Source organism: Lissotriton vulgaris, chromosome 2_2 (genome assembly GCF_964263255.1).
Source record: "Lissotriton vulgaris chromosome 2_2, aLisVul1.2, whole genome shotgun sequence".
Taxonomy (NCBI): Eukaryota; Metazoa; Chordata; class Amphibia; order Caudata; family Salamandridae; genus Lissotriton; species Lissotriton vulgaris.
Window position 1 is genome coordinate 116,350,997 of NC_141688.1, and position 14,589 is coordinate 116,365,585.

The window sequence follows — 14,589 nt, forward strand, 5'->3', positions numbered from 1 at the left end:
TTGTGTTACATGAAAAATTCATATAGAACATTTGAAGCCCCACACCCAAGCTGTAATAACCACATTAAATATTTGACATTCTTATTGTAACGTTAACCTCCTACTGCCATGTTTTCTTGCTAATGCTAAAGTAAGCTACTGGATGTGCCCATATGCAAGATTTGGATTCACACTGTCCTGGAACCCATGATGCAATAGTTCAAAAACTAGCTTGCTCAGCTGAAAACAAAAACATATTTGTTACTTGCAAAGACCATCTGCTAATTCTCATGAGCTCAACTGAGCACTTGTTCTCCTTATGGGAATTCTGTCATGCAATCACTACTAAAACTGAGTGTGTAGTAGGGTATATATTAGAGGATTTGTGGGGGATCTTCTTGTTGGTTATCCCTGTTATTCACATACTATGATTTTTTGCAATAACTGCTTTCGAACCAACGAAAAACTTCAGAAGGAGTTTTCTTTGACACATCTCTACAACAAAATTCAGATAGACCTAGCTGTGATTGTAGCTAACCAGAACTTAAGCAGGTAATTTTTGGTTCTAATGCATAAATGGTAGCTTTGACCAACAATGTAGACAGGCAACAAGCTAGAAATAATCATTTGCCACCATCCACGTATTAAACGCTAACCTAAGTAAACTAGTTTGCCAAAGACAGGTGTTCTATGTTCTATTATCTCAGGCTTATGATAGGGCAAGGGTCTGAATCCAGAATTACAGGAAACCAATATGATTTACCCGTGGGCTCTGTTCAGTCAACCTACCTCAGCTTTACATACAGATATGGCATGAGGGGTATAGTAGTTTTGTACTGGGGATACAAACAACCCATAATCACTTGTATGCACGAAAATCCTTTTTTGTTTTAATGAATGAATGACTAGGGGTACATGTAAGCAGAAATGTACACCAAACAAGCATCTTGACACTAAGGGAGTGAGAAAGGAATAGAGCCAATCAGTGAAAGAAAGGAAGGAACTATGCTTCATAAGTTAAACATGAATTGCTTTAGACAAAAAGATAGCTTTCAGTTTCCTACGAAATATTCTATGATAATTAAAGGATCTTAAAGCATGCATAATCTTTCCTGGTTTCAGTTTCTATTTTTAATAAATTCTTGTGGGTTTTTATTCTGTTTTTTCAATACATTAAAAAACAGTGGTAATCAGTGCTTGCACATTTTCACACCATTAAACACAACAGAAACAGTGTTTTTCCAATGTGTATGGAATTTTAAGTTAAATGTAATTATTGCTTACTTTCTGCATGCTAGTACATGTGTATAGATAGCGTGTGCACAGGGTATATGAGGTCCAAATACATTTTTACTGCACCAGAATGCACTACAAAGTCAATATCATTCTTCATTAACTCTGAAGATTGTAAAGATACTTTCAGCATACCATCTAGCAAGTGACAAGGATCTCTGACAAGGAAGAACACCAGCGCAGGTATCCATTTTGACAGACCACCATACAATTGTTTCACATATGTAGATGAATTAATTCACATGCAAACAATATCACTCCAATCTTTATTGAACTTGATAGGAACTTTTGTCAGCTGCATCCCAAGTGACACTGTGTTCCATTTTTACCAAACGTCTGCGGTCATGTTTTCACCACTATCTCAGAGACTTGGTAAGATCATTCTTTTCACATATACCTGTCACTACATCTTGCATTGGATGTTTAAAGCTTGGGGATTTCACACATTCTCTGTCTGTGGGTAAATGTGATGGTACATATTAGGAAAGATTCTTATGATACCAGCCATTTTACCTATCAGTGAAATCAAATGTAGCAAAAATATAAAATATAATTTTGATATTTCCTGATTCTCTACAGATTATAAAATAACTAAAGAAGACCTAAACCATACTTCTAAACACTGCATCTTTAGACCAAATACCACAAAACTAAAAAAGCAGAAGGAAGAAGAGGCAATGTTTTAGTGACATCCCTAAACAACAAAACTCAAGCAGAATAATGTTAGCCCAGTCTTTCTTTTTTTTTTATTTTTTTTTAAAACCTTTATTGTGCGAATAAAAGCATACAAATACGGGCCTACAACCAATCAGGCCGGCCACGACGCATTATGAATGCACATGAGTCAACATTGAAGTTCCCCAGCAGTTACCCAGTGGTATACAAGCAATCCAACATTAATAAGCTGAGTGCAACCGCTAGAGGCAGGATTAATTAAGGTTAATTTTATAATATAGTAGGGAAGTATAGCAGGATCAGGTGCAACTATCAAAATCTGAATTCTCATGGCGGGTTATATGAAGAGCATCAGTACAAAGGGGTAGTGTTAAATGGAAGTAATAGCAGCAATTGATAGGAATCAACTTGTAGTCGCCCCGTTTCAGATCAGTTCCCACCACGGCCCGCCACACACCCGTCACCACCTGTATGCGTGCTGGCACAGATCAGAAGAGTCAGCAGCAACATAATAGTCATCCACTATACTAACCCAAATAAGGAGAAAAAGAGGGGAGGGGTAGAGAAGAGAATGCCAGAAAGAGGGAAAGAAGGAACGCGGCGCCACTGCACCCGCCCCACGGCAATAATGCACGCAGAACTGGAGGACCCGCTATCAAGGCGAATCATGTAAGACATGCCATATGTGCAGTCGATATCGTGGAAGCGGGAAAGCGACCCCTTCACCACCAGCTAACACTCCATGGATGACGCGCGCAGACACAGGGTCCCGATAAAGGGATACAAAAGAGCCATAGAACTAAAGAGAATAACGAACAGCAAAAAGACCCCGTGCCACCCACACCACCCTGCACCCCTGCAGAAGGCTACGGCCTACCCCCCCAGCAGTGTGCCTGTCGCCCTAAGTAGAACCCGAAATATAGAAGAGTCAAAAAGTAAGAAAAAGAACACAACAGATCAAAGAAAAGGAAAAGGGAAAGGGGGAAAGGGATCCAGTGGGGGAGGAGGTCTGCAATCGAACATTCAGCTCCTACCCCCCGCCTTAACACGACTGAACCCCACATCAAAGCGAGAAAGACACAACCTCAAACATCAGGAACAGGAAAAGGAGTCGGCCATATTGTCACAGCTGCGGATAGTCCTCATCTACGTACATTAAACAGTAGTCCGCCAAAGCAATTCTGTCTCACCCTTGTCCTTTCCTGATCATAGCTTCCGTGCGTAACAAAGTGGTAGGTAGCAAGCAGTTCGGCATGGAAGGCACACAGGATCGAGACAAGGCAGGCCAAGGGTGCAGTCCAGATGACTCCAGTCTCAAACAGCAAAGCAAGCAGTGGCTGCGGCAGCCCAGACCGTCATGTAGCAGCATCAGGAGCAGCAAACAAACTGGGTGCGGCCACACCGTCCAAAAAAACAAGGTGACCCCAGCAAGGCAGCCGCGGGACCATACCAAAACAGTTCGGAGCAAACATCCGCCGGGGTTCCCAGCCAGACCAGTATGGACGGGCCCCGATGTGGGGCCCTCACTCATGTTCGCCTCAGTCGAAGCTTCCTGGAGATTCGGGGCCGCTGACATACAGTCTCGTAGGTGCACGGCGGCATCACTCCGAGCAGCAGCCGAGAGGGGCAGAGCAGCACACACCATCAGTCGAGCCGCATGAATGGGGGATGAGTCCACAGGCACGGCGGCAGAGCCACCATCTCGCATAACAGCATCGAAGGCCATGGCCGCATGCAGAGAACATAGGGCGGCAAAGACATCACCGATCGTGGGCTCACTCCCACAGGCCTCAGCCGTCGTGTGGTTCGACAAACTAGGTTCGCCGCCCCAAGCTGGTCCGGGAGCCGGGCCATCTTGTCAGTGCAGCAGGGACCCCTGGCTCCACAACCACTGGACCGGGCCCTCGAATAAGGCCCACCGGAGTCTCCTCGAGCCCCTGCAATGGCAATCTTGGTGCAGAAAGATGGGCCTCCAAAAAACAGGGGTCGCCGGCGCCACCGTCTCACGGGCGCCGCCCGCTGAATCCGGGGGAAGGGCTTCAAGATGGCCGGACAAGGCAACAAAGGGGGGGACAAGCCTCCTGCACGGTCTGCCCCCGTCCAAGGCGGGCAGCGCCCCGCCACAGAGCCCCCGAGCCACCAGACCGGGCCCGGTCAGTCGCCACCGGAACAACCGCACAATGGCCTCTTCAGCCGACCCCTCTCCTCCACCGGGGGCTGGCGTCAACACCCCACTCCGGCCGACCGTCGCAGGCGAGTACCCGGCCTGCACGCCGCGGAGGCTCCGGAACAAGCAAGGGCACCACTCCAGATCCGCGGCACCTAGGAGCCCCCGGGACGGACGGTAAGTGCTAGCAATGTTTCACCTTCCCATATTTAGCCGAATGTGTCTCCTCGGGGCAGGATGAGTTACAGGATATGCGTTTCAGGCAGAAAGGTTGACGGAGCCGAGCTACAGTGCGGCCATCACGGTCGCGAGCTTGGCTCCTCCCCCCCAGCCCAGTCTTTCTTGATGATACCTTGTATAACAAAGTTACATTGTATTGACCCCTTCAGGAAGAAATAAAAATGTCTCTTTCACTCTTCTTTTTCTTTCTTTGAATGGCACTTAGTTTGTGGTTGCAAAGGTGTATTTTCAGTGTTTATATGTTTACACAGGTGATGGCTATGTTCCATGTGGTGGGGTTTTATGCGTTGTTATAGGTTTAAACCTAAAACCAGATAGTCTAAGCATACATGAGGCAGCTGACTCAAAGAACTAGAAAAGATTTCCCTTCCAAGACGAGCTTTTGTTAGTTGTAGAAAAAAAAGCCTTGTGGTGCAATGCAGAATAAAAAGATCATAAAGAAGTGTGTTTAGTGATGCAAGTCATACAAACAGGGGCACCAATGTAGTTTATAAGTTTTTGGGCCAGACAAAGGTCTTTTAAAAGTATTCTCTTTTCCACTAGTAGCCAATGCAATTTAAGTCTAGCTTCAGTGACATGGTCAACTTGGTGCAAACAAACAGGCAGCCTCACAGCTGTATTCAGGATCAATTGTAGTCTGGACAAAAGATGTGCAGGGAAACCTAAATAACAGGCTATGGAATCAAGCTTGTAAAGATTTGATGCTGCCACTACCTGCTCTGCACTCACATGAGTCATTTCCACTGAAGTTTTAGTTGATGATAACATGCAGATATGGAATTGATCTATGCTTCAAGGGATAGTTCTTTATCAAGTTTACAATCAAATTCTCTGACAATGCTTACAGGTACAGATGGGATCCCTTAGCTCACAGGCCATAGGCTGTCATTCCAAAAAGATGAGGACCACAGATGAGAATTTTGTTTTTTTGATGTCTACTTTGCACATATTTCTGCTTATCCAAAATGAATTTCTTAAAGGCATGGATTAAGAAATTACTGTATCTCCTCAATAGAGAGGTTAAAATGGAAAAGAAGCTGGGTTTGTCGGCATATGACATACATTCAAGACAAATGAACAGATTATATAAATCAAGGGATGTATATATATATATATATCTGTTAAACAAAATCAGGAAGAATAACGAGGGCATGTGATGATTTGAATGTTACTTCTTTACTCTAGTGGGGGCATTTAAACGATTTCATGGCATTTCTACAGGTAACTTTGCGTAGAATGCTTGGGTGGTCACTACTGATAATCCTGCTACTTAGGGTGATCACCTAGGGCACTCTACGCAGGAATCCCAGCCAAACACCTGCGGCGACTGCAATGCATCCAAAACGCCTCCCCCGGACTGATCCTCAACAACCTCCGCCGCAGCCACATCACCTCCCACGTAAGGAACCTGCACTGGCTCCCCGTCATCAAGAGGATCACCTTCAAGCTCCTCACCCACGCACACAAAGCACTCCACAACACCGGACAAGCCTACCTGAACAACAGACTCCGCTCCGCCAGCATCACTCTTGCCGCCGTCCCGCGAATCCAACGAACAAACTCCTGCGGCAGATCCTTCTCCTTCCTCGCCGTCAAGACCTGGAACACCCTCCCCACCCATCTGCGGCAGACCCAAGACCTGCTCACCTTCAGAAGGCTCCTCAAGACCTGGCTGTTCTAGCAGTAAAAGCACCCCCCCCCCCTTAGCGCCTTGAGACCTCACGGGTAAGTAGCGCGTTTTACAAGTTGATTGATTGATTGATTGATTGATCATAGTATAATGTCAACACCTGTAGTCACTATTGTACAGTTATAAAATATGTTAGACGGTCAGTGGGACTTTTCCGTGAACAGTAGTAGCTCTCATACAGAAATGCTTGGAGACCATTCATCTAGAAGCCCTCATATCATGGGAATAGCTGTGTATAAAGGTAAGATTCAGAAGGCAAGTGTTGTGATTTACTAGTATGGTCCTTCTCGCCGACCTTACCTTCCCTGTGTAGTGCGTTATCCATGTCAATGCAACGTCACGCATTCCATTATGGAATGCCAAGCATGGTATTTATGTGACGTCACCCAGTGTCCCTGTCATTTTCGCCTCTCATCTCGTTCCCTTATCTGTCTCTGCCCCAGTTGCTCCCTGTGAGCCTTTCTATGATAATATCTCAATAAATACCTTGTCATCTCCACCTTGGTCCGTACTTAATTTACAACAATGGCGACGAGGGTCTAAAGGAGGAGAGGCTCACAGGATCGCCGACGCCGTCCGGTGAAACTCGGTGCGGAAATCGAAAGGGTCGAGCAGGAGAGTGATCCAAGTAAGAAGAAAGAAAAAATAAAACATCGGAAGGAAGTAAGTGGAAGTAAACGTAAAAACTGAAAATAAATGATTGTGAGGTGAGGCGCCCGGCGACGCTGACTCGCCGTGAAGCATCACGGGATTGCATCGAGTGATAAGGTGAATCTGAAAGCCCATTGGTGCGCGGTAACTGACATCACAGGGGTGGCCATTTTGAAAGGAAATCCTGTCAGTTTCACCGATGAAATGCGATCTGACGGAAATAAACAATAAGAGTAAAACGATAACTAAAGGAAATGAGGGAAACAAAGCAACAGGCGGCGCTCGCATAATGCGCACATGAAGCATGAGAAGGGGGAATCTAAATAATAGTGACTGAAAGGAAATATATAATAAAAGACTGTTGTCAAAGGACGAATTTAAGCAAGATAAAATAATACGGAGAGTGCACACAAAGGGAATGCGACCAGTATAGAATAGATGTGAAGGCACAGTAGAAAATAAAAAGTGAAAGACATAAGAATAAAAGAAAGAGAAACACAATCTAAAAAAAAAATACTACCTATCATAATTGAAGAGAGAAAATATGGCCCAAAGCAATAACATTTGTGTCTCACCACTCTTCCTGGAGGAACCTGGGAAACCCATTATGAAGTGGAAAAAATGGTTAAGAGCATTTGAGAATTATATTGTGTCTATAGATGGGAAAAAATATGACGCAGAAAGAAAGTTATCACTTCTGTTTGGTTTGTTAGGGAAAGCGGGCCAGGAAGTATTTGATAGCTTACCAGAGTACGAGAATCCACCTGGAGTATTTATACCTCTCAACGAATATGAAGAGGCAATCAAAAGGCTTGAAAAACTGTACGATGAGGAGAGCAATATAATCGTCGGGAGACATACGTTTGCGATGAGGAAGTAGGAAGAGGGCGAAACAATTGAGGAGTACTTAGCTAAAGATTGCGAGTTCAATGAGATGACTGATATTTACATAAGAGATCAGGTGGTGTTCTATTGTCACACTAAAAAAGTGCAAGAGAGACTGTTGACGTGCAGGAACCGCACTCTTCAGGACGTAACAGACATAGCTAAAGCCATTGAAAGGTCGTTGGTCACAAAAAAAGTATTGTCAACCAGTAGTAGCAATACGAAAGTGTGTTATATACAGGACAAAAAGAGAAGTGACCACAAAGGTTCAGAGAAAAATTGGGGAGACAAGAGGTCGGGAAGTAGGAATTTGAGTTGCTACAGATGTGGTTCGTATGAACATCTAGCAGATTACAAGTCATGCCCGGCGATTGGTAAAAAATGTGCTAAATGTAAAAGGTTTGGTCACTATACAGCACTGTGCAAACAAAACTCAGACCAACGGAAAATGTAAAGGTGAATACCGTGGGAGATTTTGACGAGGAAATGTGTGAAAAATTGTGCTCTATGTAGAGATAGAAGATGGTAAGATCAAGGGGCCCATTGGTGAAGTAAAAATTGGAAATGTTGAATTGCAGTTCACTGCGGATTCAGGGTCACCCATAACATACATATCGGACAAGATATTTGAAGAAAAATGGCCAGATAGATCACTATTTGACACAGATGTGAACCCCAAGGCTTTCGGGGAACAAGATATTGAAATGCAAGGATACTTCTGTGACACACTCGTGTTCAAAAGCAGAATGATAAACACAAAAATATACGTGGCAGTGAAAGGCAGGATCCTAGTAGGGTGGAAAGATCTGGCGAAGCTAGGTGTGAATCTCCAACCAGGAGCTAAGGAACCAATCATACTTAAAGAGGAGTTTGTAAACAACATATGCATGGTGGAAAATCAAGGGAGTGCCGAAGGAGTAGTGGAAAAGTACAAGGAAGTTTTTAAAGACACAATAGGCTGTGTAAAAGGATTTACGCATGAGATCAGATTGAAGGATAACGCGGAACCCACCAAACACAGGTGAGGGCAATTCCACTGTCAGTTAGAGAAGAACTGAAAGAGGTGCTAACTAAACTATGTCATGTAGGAGTAATAGAGGAAACAGATGCATCCCAGTGGGTATCTGCAATAGTGGTCTCGAAGAAAAGGAAAACGGGTGAAATAAGGCTATGTGTGGACCTCAGGTCCTTAAACAAGAACATATTAGTAAATTGTCACCCACTTCCCTTAATCCAAGAAATCCTACAGTCTGTGGCAGGAGCAAAATTTTTCACCCTGATTGACTTAAAAGCTGCATACCATCAGGTCATGCTAACAGAAGAATCCAAGGACCTAACAACGTTCATAATGCCCTTCGGCGCGTACAGATATGTAAGGCTACCTTTCGGCCTGGCATCCTCATCAGGGGTGTTCCAGAAATTAATGGATATACTATTTGGTGAGGTCAAAGGAGTAAAGGCGTTCCAGGACGACATCCTTATACATACAGAAACTGAGCAAGAACACCTGCAAGTGCTCAGCAAGGTATTAAGCATCTTAAAGAACAGAGGAATGACGGTATCAAGAGAAAAGTGTAAATTTATGAGACAGAAGATAGAATACCTAGGACACGTGTTATCGTCCGAGGGAATGACTCCAAAAGAGGACCTAGTCAAAGCGATCAGAGAAGCACCTGAACCAAAAGAAAAAGAACCCCTGATGCCATTCCTAGGACTCAGCGAGTACTACGCAAAATTTGTGAAAGGATACGCAGATAAGGTGGATCCTTTGAGGAAAGTATTAAGAAAAAACGCGAGTTATGTCTGGGGAAGCGAGCAGGAACAGGCATTTAATAGAATTAAAGAAGATATTGCAAAAGCACCCGCTCTGAAAGCATATGATCCCAAGTTGGAGAAGTTATCACTGTAGATGCCAGTGCCAAAGGCATAGGAGCAGTGTTTTGTCAGTTAAAAGGAGGCGAAGAAAACACCATTGCATTCATTTCGAGGAGACTAAATGACTCAGAGAAGCATTATAGCACGATTGAGCGAGAGGCACTTGCGTGTGTATGGGCCGTGTAAAAGTTAAAGAACTACATATGGGGGAAGAAATTCGAAATTGTAACAGACCACAAGCCATTGGTGTATATGATGGATGGAGAAGGACGTGGAAGCGGAAGAGCAAGCTCCAGTCTGATAAGACTTTTATCCAAGCTTCAAGAATACAAGCTCAACATCAAGCACATCAAGGGAGGTCTGAACAGTAGAGCTGACTGTCTATCAAGGCTGCGGGTGGACAAGCAGGAAAATGAAACACTTGATGATGTGGAGTGTGTGGTGGCCTGGATAGATGCGTTGGAAGCCGACCATGGGTCCGTAACAGAAGCAGAATGGAAAGAAGGGCTTGAGAAAGACTGGGTAATAAGTAAAGTAATAAATTATGTGAAGTCAAAGTGGCCCCCAATCAGGAATTTAAAAAACGAGTTCAAAAGTTATCAACAGATAAGCGAAGAGCTAACAATAGAGAATGGACTACTAAAGAGATGCGATCAATTAATTCCTCCAGCAGCCTTGAGGGAGAAAATAATAAAGTTGGCTCACAAAGGACACCCCGGAAGCAGTGCGACGAAAAACATTATCAAAAAGTATTACTGGTGGCCAGGAATACATCAAGAAGTGAACAACTTTATTGACAGGTGCAAGGCATGCCTCAAGGCAGATAAGCATTGGAAAATAAACAAGGGAGAGTTACAGATTGTGGAAGTACCTAGTGGACTGTAGCATAAAATCGCCATTGATTTTGCGGGCCCGTTCCACAAATTGAAAGAAGACTGCAAGTACCTCATCGTTCTGACAGATTACTATTCTAAATGGGTACATTACAAGTTTGTACACTCGATCACAACAGAACAAGTAATTAAGTTCTTCAAGAAAACGTTTGCAACAGAGGGACAACCCCAAATCATCGTCTCCGACAATGGTACACAGCTGGTGTCAACACAAATGAATGAATTTCTTGAGAAGGCTGGTATCAAGCAAGAAAAAACACCACTGTATAGCCCAAAGAGTAACGGCCAAGTGGAAAGGGTGAATAAATTCATAAAAGAAGGAATTCAATTGGCCATAGCATCGCAGTTAAATGTGAAGGAGAGCATCCGGGAAAAAATAAACACCTATAACAACACCCCAAACGAAACAACCAAGTTCACTCAGTTTTTCCTAATGAGAGGAAGAGAGTGCAAGGACATACTGACGCCAAAATTTAACAATTGGTATAGAAATGAGGAGAAAACTGAACAAATAAAGGACAGTGAGTTACATGTCACAGAGAGTATTAAGCGCAAACAAGAAAAGACCAAGATATATTCTGACCACGTCAACAAAGCGAAGGTGAAAGAGATAGAACGTGGAGATTGGGTAATAACGAAAAAACCATACAAAGTGGCCAAAGGAAAATCGACATACAGTAGTCCTGTGCAAGTACAGGAAGCCACCAAAGGAGCAGTGTATCTAGGAGGCAAGGGTTGGCGAAGCAAGGACGACGTGGTCAAATTAAAAAGTGGACAGGAAAAGATCATAATGAATGGAAAAAATTTGGAAGAAGGAAGTGGCGTCGATAGCATCCTGGAGTGGGATGATGTATCCGATGGCAATTACTCCAGAATAGAAGAGGAATCTAGTGACATGTCTAATGTCGGAAATATGGCCGAAAGCAGCATACTGGACCAGAGTCACAGCAGGATGGAAAGAGACAATGCTCCTTGCGGCCGATCCAGAACTGGGTGGAAAAAGTGTTCAGACCAGATATGGAAGACAAATTAGAATGCCCAAACGTTATGAAGATTTTGTTTGAATTCAACTGCATTACTGTTTGAGTGTGAAGGAAGGAGATGTTATGATTTACTAGTTTGATCCTTCTCGCCGACCTTCCCTTCCCTGTGTAGTGCGTTATCCATGTCAATGCAACATCACGCATTCCATTATGGAATGCCAAGCATGGTATTTATGTGACGTCACCCAGTGTCCCTGTCATTTTCCCCTCTCATCTCGTTCCCTTATCTGTCTCTGCCCCAGTTGCTCCCTGTGAGCCTTTCTATGATAATATCTCAATAAATACCTTGTCATCTCCACCTTGGTCCATACTTAATTTACAACAGCAAGGAAAGTTTACTTCTCTGAATGTGCTCACTCTGACCCCAGCCCAATCGATCCAGGCACCTTGCATCCACCTTCTTGCAAGTCAATTTTAAGGGAAAGAGCATCAAAATTTGCAACACCTTTTTAAAGGAAAAAATCTCATTATCCATAAAATGGCAGTTTAGATCCATGAAAATGATTTTGACCTAATTACGAAAACGCAGGTAATAGACATATTTTTTTAACAAAGTTGTCCCTCTGGTTCCTCTAATGACCTATGACCTGCAGTCTGCATGAAACTGCTTTGGTGTTACATGAAAGAAGAACTATAGTCTCTTTCTAATCGTGCACTCGGACAGGTTTTGTCCCATATGCCTAGGAACAGGCCCTGGTGAAACCCTGCCCTGCCCTAAGGGCTTCAGTAATGTTCACCCTAGCTCCTCTCTTTTACCGTAATTAGGTAAAGACTTTACTGTAAAGTGCAAGAAAAAGTTAGCAACCGAGAATTACAAACAGGACTCACTCCTCAAACTCTCACTTGTTTGTGGAAAGGTCACATACCAGAAGGCCCTACTACAGCCCACAGCCTCCTGTATTGTAACAAGAGTCAACGAGCCGCTTACTGGTAAACTCATCTGTGACAATTAGCCTTGCAGGTGGCGAATGCGGTGTTATACAAAACAAATATGCCTCCTAAAAAAACAAAATTTAAATGCAATGGTTGAGTGAACGAGATCTATGTCTCTCATCGTTCACTGCATGGGTTTGCCGCGCCTAATACACAAGTCAGGTTCCCACACTTGCACGCGCCTCTGGGTTTCCCATGTTTCGTGATATTGGCGTCTTTTTGAAGTCTCGGTTCCGCGTTGCTGGAAAGTCACAACACACCGCATGAACCTAAACGCGACGCTGCGCAGAGACCCACCAGAGAGCGAAAAACCGGTTAGTAAGAGGCTTCCTAGTGACACTGTTTGTGCATTCCTTCTCGAGTCTCTAGCAAACTGTGCCTTGCCGCCTGCCTATTTACAGAAAACACTTCCTGCTCGCAGCGAGCGCCCAGTGCACAGCACAGCAGGCTCGGCGAAGCTCCATGAGGCGAGGGCAGAGGAGCTACAGCGTCGTCGAAAACATGCTAAAACAATCAGAAATAAGGAAACCCCTTCCAAGGCTCCCGATTCTCAAGATGGACACGGCAAATATTAAGTGGGGCGCGAGGGAGTACTCGCTGAAGGAGTTTGTCCGGAAGTTTGAGACCTCTTTTCCCGTCATCATTAAGATCACAGAGGGTTACCTTGGGAAGCAGGAGGTGGACAGCATCAGCAACAGCACGGTAGGTGATAGTGTGTGTGGCCAGGACACAAGTCCCTAAAAGCTATACCTGGGGAACGAATGGACATAGGCACTAGACAGTGATGTCACTCACGCCAGGAAGAGAAGCCACAGGCCATGATAAAAAGTGCGTGTTCTAGGGGTGCGCGATTCCACATAATGTTGCTTTTGCGTCATTATGGGACTTTGCAACAAAAGTAATTTAAAATGTATGCTACATGTAAATCCATCCATCAGGTGCTCTGTTTCAGTATGAAATGCATCCTCGCCTCAGTTTTTGACACATGGACCCATTTTCCCCCAAACTATTTGCATGAAAAACACACATGTGTGGATATATTAACACATATAAGTTTGAAAACAACGTTTTAGATTTCATTTTTAGTTTTTCTAAACCACATATAGGTATATTTTATTGTTAAAAGGGTAATTAAGCTTCTATATGGTTCAATGTGACAAAAAGCAGATCCTGATAAAGTTAACAGGATTTGGCAAAACCAGTAGCTCCAACCTGGTCGGGCTCTACCAGACAGGTAGCTTTAATACATGGAACACGTGTTGGCATAGACTGCCACAGCACAAGTGCAATCCAAAAATGTTGGCGCAGAATAAACCAGCAAAGTGGAATATTAGTGCGTTAACAATATTGGTGTAAGAGAACTCTGCCTCTGGGTCAACCTATGTAATCTGAAAATGTTGAAGAAATATGACACCATCATAGATGCAATTTTGCACAAAAATTCCGACGGACCAACTGGTGTAAAAGTTGATGTTGCACTGATCAGTTCTTGTACTTTTCAAACAGATTACAGATTAGTATGAGATTACACTAGCACCAGTGCAATATATGCAGTTCACAAATGTGGTGCAAATTGCACTGCCAAATGGTGCAATCTGTGTAATTCTGCATGAATCTGGTATTTTTTCGTAATAGAATGTCAACATGACATCAATTCCACAAATTCCAAATTGTATTTCTGGTAGGCCAGAGTGTGGTGGCAACGATGCAAGCGGCACTAATATACTTGATGTTATTTAGTTTTATCACCGGTCAAAGGTGCAAGAAACAGTAGAATCATTCAAATCAAAAAATTTTAAAGTAGCAGAAGTACCGCAAACCAAAGGTGTTGTCCACAGAATATTTTTCTAACTGGGGATCAATTAAGACCAGATCACAGAAAGCAGGACTTGACTAAGAGGAGGGGCTAATACAATTGGTTCAGTATATACATACATGCATGCTTACATTCAACAAATGCACATATTTACGTTGCAAATATTTGTAGTTTCCGACAATGCGAGATAAAGAGAGTCCCCCAGAATGATACTAGATTTGCACCTTTTGTTTTGCAGGAATGGTAGCACCATTTATGAATATCATAAAAGGTCTGCTTTTTCAATCAAATACATTGGAATGGTCGTTCAAAACAAGCTTAGATTATAGGTAGGGCCACTGGAATTTTGTGATTTTGCAGCTGTGGTGTGTTCTGCATTATTGCACATCTTTCACCCCTTTACCACCATGCTTGATTATCACTCCAATCGTAAAAAACAGGCTCACTGT

The 14,589-nt window shown here is 43.6% G+C and overlaps 1 protein-coding gene across 1 annotated transcript in view; it reads left to right on the forward strand.

The window, feature by feature from the left end:
- The first annotated feature begins 12,735 nt into the window (after nucleotides 1-12,735).
- Nucleotides 12,736-14,589, forward strand: part of LOC147729122 (uncharacterized) — a 172,834-nt gene continuing 170,980 nt past the window's right edge. The window contains exon 1 of the mRNA XM_086959869.1: nucleotides 12,736-13,026. Within this exon, the coding sequence (XP_086815995.1) occupies nucleotides 12,787-13,026 (240 nt within the window). The 5' untranslated portion in view covers nucleotides 12,736-12,786. The remainder of the gene's footprint in view (nucleotides 13,027-14,589) is intronic.